Below are 9,120 nucleotides of genomic sequence, written 5' to 3'. Positions count from 1 at the left end.
TCTCTCTCTCTCTCTCTCTCTCTCTCAATTTTTTTGTAAATTATTTTTAAAGCTATCTTAAATTGCTAAAATAATGAGAGGTTCAATAAGAATTCTGGATATTTAAAAAAACAAAGATATGAGAAAAAAGCTCGTATCGAGAAGAATCTTTACAAAATGAAATGTACTAATAAAGATCTATAGGCTAGGGCTACTAGGGCTCCATGCCCTTAGGATTCTCTGTCTCTGGCTCTGCATCCACATCCTTTGCCTGGGTCTCTTTTGTAGAAGCCTTCTTGCCTACGAATCGAAGCTTCTTCTTTGGAGTACCCTTATTGCCAACCTTCTCAGGGGTTCTTTGCTTAAAGATAAAATGCTTAAAAGGTGGGTGCATAGGCATTCTTTTCTTCTTTGATGTAGAGGCTTCACCTGTTGGATGTGGTGAGTCCAGATCTTTCGGTGTAATTGCATTGTAAAGTATAATATTAATCGCCTTCCCCCACACGCTCCACAACCAAAAATCAGGCATACCAAGAGACTGCATTAAAAATAAAAATGGCTCAAAATTGAATATTGTAAAAGAGCTGAAAGCAAAAAAAAATGGGAGAACGAGTAACGTAACTTACATTGCTATTAAGTTCAATGTACTTGGAAAGAATGAATTTCCATACATTGGCAATAACATGCCACCCACAGGAGTGTGAATCCTTTTGAAGAGGAACGGGTTGATTTAAAAACTTATACTATGTCTCCTTTTTTAACTGAGGATACAGAGCTTCAATGGTAGCAACAACTGCTCTCTTAGATGCTTCATAACAAAATTTCAATGTTCAAAATTAAAAGAACTTAAGTAGTATGGTACAAATCCTACTTGATGTTGCTAGTGTGAGATTAGTATTTTTTTCAAGATTATCTATTAAGTTAAATAAATGAACAAAAGTGGACTTGTTTACAAAACTAGTTGTTATTTAAAAGAATGTGTTGTTAATGGAAGTTACTAGTTTTTGTTAAAGTTAATTGAATGGGCTTCATAAATTTTCAAAAGTGAACTTTTTTATTTTCTTGGGCGATTTCACTAGTTGCTTCATTCTGAGGAAAAACAGTATTCAAGAAACAAATGTTATTCATAAAAAAACACCCTACAACATGTATTCTACCATACTTTCTTTCCTTCCACCCTCTTTGAAAATTAGAAGGATCATGTAAATGAGGATGATAAATCCAAAGAAAATTCAAATGTTATGTACTCAACTTTTGAGACTCTTTGCACATGTGTTTCATATATGTTATTTTAGAGAATAATACGTATTTGCATTTATTAGAACACCTTTAGGTCATTGTCCCCTTCAAATGAATGAAATTGAACCTTGAGAATCCCTTCCTTTTATAACATCCATGTTATAAATATATTTATTTACTCATTATTTTTATTAAGTAGAAAATGTTATTTGTATCTTAGGTAAATTCATAAGGCATTGTCATGGCTTATGTATCTCAAAACATGTCTATCAAAAAATTATAATGTAATATATACTCCCCTTTAAAAATTCAAAAATCAGAAATTTGATGTTACTAAGAAAAGGGATGTAGGAGGACTTTTTGTAAAGGGTAGTTGCCTTTGTTATATATTAATATTAATATATTAATATTAAAAGGCTGCCTTTTTGTAAATATTAATATATTAATATTAAAGGGCTGCCTTTGTTAATATATATATATATATATATATAAGTATTTTTCAAAAAAAATCAAAAATCAAAACATGTCTCTATCAAGACAGCCTGTTTCAATTTGGATTGGCAACTTTGGAAAATGAATGCTTTTAGATGGTTGGGAACTTGGCATACTAGAAGACAAGGTGGATGCATGTTGTAACTTTTTAATTGTTGGTACACATTGATGTTAGAATTAGAAGGAGAAGCGCTTTTTGAGCTACAAGGACGCACGCATATACACAGGTGGCAAGGACGCACGCATATACACAGGTGGCAGAACAGCTTGTGGCCGAGTGGTATAAGAAGGCGACATCACATGTCATTAAATAGACGTTCAATTTTGAACTAGAGACTTGAAATGTTATTGGGTAACGGAGTCATATGTGGGTGAGCGATTTTTTTCAGATCTTGGGAGAAAAATGGATATTTGGAAAAAGAAGAAAGAGGAGTTGAACTAGAATATTTGAAATGGTCGTGGGTTACGAGGTGGGCGGCGGTGAGCTATTTGTTTGCATGGGGTCAAGATGAAGAGGAAGAGAGAGGAAAGCGAGGAAACGACTCCACAAAGTCAATAACCAGCCACCAGCTTGTATAGTGAAAGGGCGCAGCTAGTCAGTAAGTTAGTTGAACCGCCCCGGCCTCCACCGCCAAAACCAAGCCTATATAATCTTCTCCCCTCCTCTCATCTCCTACCCTACCTTTGTCATTCATCACTGGTCCAATTCATCACTAGCTCCCTCTTCCCATTCATCAATTCACATCACTAGCTTCGTTTTCTCTCTCATTACCAGGCGCTTACCCACCATCTTCTTCATTAACATCATCACTACCTTCCTTCCAGCTTGCTTTCCTCCTACTAGCTAGGTTAAAAGCCTCACCCACCACCATCTTAATTCAATTCTAATTATATTTTACCCCTCATTCCATTTCTTCCTTCAAAAAATTGTTCGCCTCCATGGATCAATCTTTCTTGCGTACAATGGACCCTCCCATGCACTCCCAATTCAGAACTCAACGCCCAATACCCTCAAACATACACAATTCCTACCATACAGTCAATAAACCCTTCATTTGGACGCCGTCACGTCCCAGGCCAGCCAACCTCGGAAGTACTCTCAGCAAGACTAGAATTTATAGAAAATCGAAGGCTAATAATCTGTGGAAGCCTACATTATCTAAATCCGAAATTAATGACAGTACTCTGAGTGTGGAGGATGATGTTGTGCACACAAGGAGCACAAATTCTGATCCGTCCAAAACTGTGAATGGATATTTTATTAATGGGACAGCTGCGCCTTTAATGTCATCCAATAGACAGAACAGATCCATAGCTGTACCTTTGCTTATCAATGGTACAGTTCAGAAATCCATAGCTATGCCTTTTGTTACTGATCTAGAGCAACTTGAGCAAGCTTCATCTTATAAACGGGCAGCCGGAACGTCAAAGGAAGAAGGGCTTGGCATTGTCGAGTTCCTGAAGGGTAAAAATATATTCATAACAGGCGCCACTGGCTTCCTTGCGAAAGGTGAACTAATTAAATGTAACTCTTTACATATATTTTTGCAATCGATTCGTTCCCAGCTCGACTCAAATAATGTACAGTAATTATTAACTGTTTTGTTCTCTGGATTTGATCATGAGCGTTTTGGAATTGAGTGCAGTTCTGGTTGAGAAAATACTAAGGGTGCAACCAGATGTAGGCCATCTATTCCTTCTGATAAGAGCTAATGACATCCACTCTGCGAGAGGCAGATTGAAGAAGGAGATCACGGAAAACCATCTCTTCAGGTCTCTTCAAGGGCTCCATGGCGAGTCGTACGAAGAGTTCATGGGAGAGAAGGTCAGTCCTGTTGTGGGTGATATCAGCATGGACAATCTAGGCATTGATCGCCACACCATGGACGCACTGGGGCGCGAGGTTGATATTATCGTCAACTCAGCTGCCACTACAACTTTCGACGAAAGGTATACGCATCTAATCCTAACGGCAACATATGTATAACCTCGAATACACGCGTGTGCATGTGTATATGCAAATTATATGCTTCTGGATACGTGAGCGCAGCTTTACTTTTTTCACGTTTTTTTCCGGGTACAGGCTACCTATAGAAATATCTAGTTTATAAGTAACTGTGTGGGGGGTGTGCAGGATTGATTTTTGACGGGCACCTTTGCCCTTCAAAATTGACAAATTGACCGGTTTTGTAAAATATAGTAATTGTTTTTGCATTTTAGAATTTTTTTTGACAAATTGACCGGTTTAGTAAAATATAGTTTTTTTTTCATTTTAGTATAATTTTTTTTGGGCAGTTTAAATTTTTGTAAGTATTTTACTACCAAAATGCTCAAGAATAAGAGTGACGCCCATCAAAAGGCAACTATAGGAGTGGGGGTGGGGGTTAAGTAACTTCTTTTCTTATGGGGTGGGGGTTTAGGTGGGTTACAATATCTAGTCAAGTAAGATGATGGATCTTACGTCCTTCAAAAGTTAGCCTCTCCTACCTAACTTTTTGGAACTCATAACCTACTTTATGGCCCTTCTTAACCTAGTAGGACCCAAAACAAGCTGAATTTAAAAACATTTTACATATATATGATGAAACTACATTTTTACGAAAAAAGTGCTCTAAAGAATCCCTAAAATCAGAGGAGATCTTGCATGCCCATGCCCGGAATCCCTAATATCAAGGGAGATCTCACCCACCCATTCTCATCAATGCGGAGTCTTCCTTGTCAATCATTTTTTTCAACTGAAGGAGTTTCTAGATACACGGCATAGGTATGTAAACCTCATTAGATATTTGAATGAACTTAGCTCCCATGTGTATTTCCTTTATATTTTAAGCACTTGAATATTAAAAAAGGTTTGCTCTTGTATATAAATTTGGATTTCCTAATTAACTAAGCAAAACATTACCAATATGTGTAGGTATGACCATGCACTAAACCTAAACACTAAAGGACCACAAAGGATTGTGGAGTTTGCCAAAAGTTGCCCCAGTCTTCAACTTCTTATGCACGTATCTACAGGTGAAAGTCACATTTTTTATTAGAAGTTTATGCAATAATGTACATCCTTGATGATTCATAAAACTTTTGTATTTTTAGTAGATTATGCTCATAAGCCTTTTTTTGAATGGGCATCTAGCTTTTGTCAATGGGGAAAGGAAAGGACTTGTTCGCGAAAAAGCTTTCAAAATAGGGTGCAGCATTGCTAACGAAGCTCTCGAAAAAGATGAAAACATGACAACGGATATCAATGTGGAAAATGAGTTGAATCTTATCCAAAGAAAAATGAGCGATGTCTTGAATAAGACACAAACTGATGATATGCACTTGCCCTTGACACTAGAAAATGATCATCACAAGGAAAAGTTCCTTCTACAAACCATGAAGAAGCTAGGTATGGAGAGGTAAGAGTATCAACACTTTTTTTTACTTATGAGAAACTTGGTGTATGGTTGGCATACATTATGCAAATAAGACTTAGAAACACATGATTGAAGTTGTTTATAGGAGAGAATTCTAATGAACATTAAACATCTAGCACAACCTTTCCTTCTATCTATTTATCGAGTATACATAAATTTCAATATCTAAATTTGGTCCAAAAAAAGGTATGACCATTTAGAATTAAGTCATCCTTGAGTTATAGCAATATATTTAAGATTGAAATACAAAGTCTCGAAGGTTGAAATCTCAATTTGATGTGTGAGAAGTGCCTATTTTAAAAAAAAAACATAAATCAATTATCTACATGTGTATGTGTATGTGTATATGTACACGTGTGTGTGCGTGTGCATGTGCATGTGCATGTGTGTGTGTGTGTGTGTGTGTGTGTGTATGTGCACGCGCATGTGCATGTGTGTGTGTCCATGTGTGTACATGTGCATGTGTACATATGTGTGCACGTGTGTGTGTCCATGTGTGTGCATGTGTATGTGTGAATGTGCGTGTGCATGTGCTTGTGCTTGTGCGTGTACATGTGCATGTGCATGTGTGTGTGTGTGTGCATGCGTGCATGCGTGTGTGCATGTGCATGCATGTGTGTGTGTGTGTGTGTGTGTGTGTGTGTGAGAGAGAGAGAGAGAGAGAGAGAGAGAGTTCCATTTTCTCACTAGCATACATGTTCTAGGGCAAAGTTATTTGGTTGGCAAGACACTTATGTTTTCACTAAAGCTATGGGAGAAATGTTGATTGATAGCATGAGAGACCAATTACCAGTGGTTATTGTTAGACCAAGTGTAGTGGAAAGCTCCTTCAAGGACCCCTTTCCAGGGTGGATGGAAGGCAATAGGTATATATGTTTCATCAACATTTTCTAATTATACTCAACAAGAGGATTTTGTACATTATATGATTGAAACTAGATATGGCTTATCAATCTAATTTTATTTTTGGCATGTCTACTTCGTGATACAAGGATGATGGATCCAATCATAATCTCCTATGGGAAAGGCCAACTTCCTGGATTTCTTGTTGATCCAAAGAGCGTTCTAGATGTGGTCAGTAAAAGTGAATGATCTATTTCAATTCAATCATAGTTAAGTCATATAATAGTTTATATTAACTTAACCCATGTAAATAATACATAATAAGGCTTATTATATAACTAGCCACACAGCCTCATATTGGGTTTCCCATTAAGAATGGATGGAAAATCATGTGTCCGACTGCTAAGGGGTCGGGATTGTGTTTCACTATTTTACAAAAGCATAGGTTAGATAAATGTTCAATCTATTATGGCTTGTATCACTATTATACAAAAGCGTAGCTCATATAAATGTTTAATCTATTCCATTTAACTTTCTCCTCACTCATAATAATGCATAGAAGTATGTTTAGTGCATGGCATGTATCACTATTATACATTTAAAGCATAGGTCACATAAATGTTTAATCTATTCCATTTAATTTTCTCCTCGCCCATAATAATGCAAAGTATGTTTATGTTAGACAATCTTTAAGTTTCTTTATGGAACAGGTACCAGTGGACATGGTAGCTAATGCAATGCTAGCCGCCATGGTAAAGCATGCATGTAAGCCTGGCTTAGAAGTGTATCAAGTGGCCTCATCTGTTGTGAAACCTCTTGTATTCTCTGAGCTTGCTAGGATGTCATTTGAGCATTTTAAAGAGAACCCTTTCATAGATACTGAGGGAAATCCTGTGAGAATTAAAAAAATCCATCTATTTCAAGACATCGGCAGATTCATGGATGCCGTCTCTAGCTTTTTAAATGTCAAGGTATGATTTTTCCATTGTTAAATATAAAGAAATTCATGACTAGGTACACATTTTTTCCCCATGATTTTTGACATTTCATTTTACAGGAAACACTTCAATCAAGCTCAAATGCAAAATGCCTGAAGCGATATAGTCAGTTGAGTCTTAAAGTGAAAGAGCAAGCAGCCTACCTTGCTAACCTTTACCAACCTTACACATTTTATGCTGGAAGGTGAGTGTGAAAAGGTTTTTGAACAACTTTAGTTAAAATATATTTTACCCTATCTTGAGTTCATAATACAGTCAGTTGAGTCTCAGAGTGAAAAAGCAAGCAGTCTACCTCGCTAACCTTTACCAACCTTACACATTTTATGATGGAAGGTGAGTGTGGAAAGTTTTTCCAAGAAATTTAGTTAAAATATACTTTACCCTATCTTGAGTTCATAATACTCCACACATACACACACATGCACACGCGCACATAAACACACACACACACACACTACAATGAACATCTTTCAAAACATCTATCTACATTCTAATATATGATTTAGAAGAATAACCTATAAAATATTGATAAACATAATAAATTTATTAATGATTTGTCTCTACAAATAGGAAATATAACTCTTAAAGGATAGGATAAACTTCTGGGAGGGTCAGTAATTATTAAGCTTTGCCTAGTTGGACATTTTGTGCATGTGTGTGTGTGTGTGTGTGCACATGCACATATATGTGTACATGCATGCGTGTACGTGTGTACATACATGCATGTATGTGCGTGTGCATTTGAGCAAGTATAACCATGCTTGTGATCACAAGTCCAATACATAAATTACAATGCTAGCATGTATGTGCAACACTGTGTGCATGTGCACACACATTTGTACATGTGTGCATCCATATATGTGTGCACACATTTGTGCAAGTATAACGTGCTTGTGTGATCACAAGACCAATACATAAATTACAATGCTAGCATCATGTACCTACAACACATACACATAGATGGTTGTATGTGTATATATTTGTTTAGCTATATTTTTTTCTCTTTCATGGTTTTGGTTACTTTCTTTTGAGATTTTGTTTCACCACTATGTTGTTCAAGGAGGCAAATTGATAAAGAGTGGCACATGGTGGGCCGTGAATCACTACTCAAAAGGGTACTTGGCATTTAACCCAAGGTCTAAATGTTTTCTACTTACTTGTATATTCTACATATTTTCTTTTCTACAGATTTGATACTTCAAAGACTCAACAACTATATAGAGATCTCTCATCCCAGGAAAAGCAACTCTTTGGATTTGATATAAAGGAAATTGATTGGGAGACATACATCAAAAGAATACACATTCCAGGCTTAAGGACGCATGTGCTCAAGGGTCGTGGCTCCAAAATGTGAAATCAATAAACAATCATGTCATTTAGGCATGAATCTTCTATATTGAAAAGTGTACATAAACCAAGTTCTATATTGAAAGTGTACGTGAATCAAGTGAAATCAATAAACAATCATGTCATTTAGGCATGAATCTTCTATATTGCAAAGTGTACATAAACCAAGTTCTATATTGAAAAGTGTACGTAAACCAAGTTCATTCCTTGTTCGAATCTAATTCTTAATCTTTTAGAATATTTTGAAGTTACTTATGTATCCAATAAAAATAGTTAAGAAATATATTTTCCTAAATTTTCATAAAATTTACCTCATTTCTTTTCCTATATCTCTTAATTTTGTACAAAGTCGTATTATGAGGTTCACACAGAATCAATCCATTTTTACTACTCTTAGGTCTTTTTAATCATGGTCTTGCACCTTTTCAAAGGAGGATGAGTTATATCCATGATAGTCATATATATCAATCGGTCCATTTTTACTACTCTTAGGTTATTATATCAATTGCTCCATTTTTACTACTCTAGATTTTTCAGTCTAATTGGTCTTGAACCTTTTTAAAGTAGGATGATGTATATCCATGATAGTCATATATATATCAAACCTTTACGATTGGCTAAAACCAATATATCCAACAATGGTTAATTATTAATTATGTAGTAGCTCATGTTAGGTTATATTTTAGATAGTCTCACTATTCTCAATAGAGTAGCCTCTGATGCAACCATCATAGTGCTTTATTGGCTCAATTTCTTAGTTTTAAAAAATATGATGATTGTAAATTACTACCCAAAAGATTCAATAT

At 35.8% G+C, this 9,120-nt stretch overlaps 1 protein-coding gene across 1 annotated transcript; it reads left to right on the top strand.

The window, feature by feature from the left end:
• Positions 1–2,378: 2,378 nt before the first annotated feature.
• On the top strand, positions 2,379–8,447 carry LOC147629824 (fatty acyl-CoA reductase 2, chloroplastic-like). The gene is made up of 9 exons (XM_086811356.1): positions 2,379–3,220; positions 3,357–3,660; positions 4,625–4,725; positions 4,844–5,108; positions 5,831–5,992; positions 6,119–6,200; positions 6,680–6,940; positions 7,027–7,151; positions 8,156–8,447. The coding sequence occupies exons 1-9, from the start codon at positions 2,650–2,652 to the stop codon at positions 8,319–8,321; spliced, it is 2,037 nt and encodes a 678-aa protein (XP_086667482.1). The 5' UTR covers positions 2,379–2,649; the 3' UTR covers positions 8,322–8,447.
• The last annotated feature ends 673 nt before the right edge of the window (positions 8,448–9,120 follow it).

This window comes from Cibotium barometz, chromosome 17, assembly GCF_041138505.1.
Source record: "Cibotium barometz isolate CiBa-2024 chromosome 17, ASM4113850v1, whole genome shotgun sequence".
Classification (NCBI taxonomy): Eukaryota; Viridiplantae; Streptophyta; class Polypodiopsida; order Cyatheales; family Cibotiaceae; genus Cibotium; species Cibotium barometz.
The sequence above is the reverse complement of the archived record's forward strand: the minus strand, read 5'-3'. Positions and strand labels throughout refer to the sequence as shown.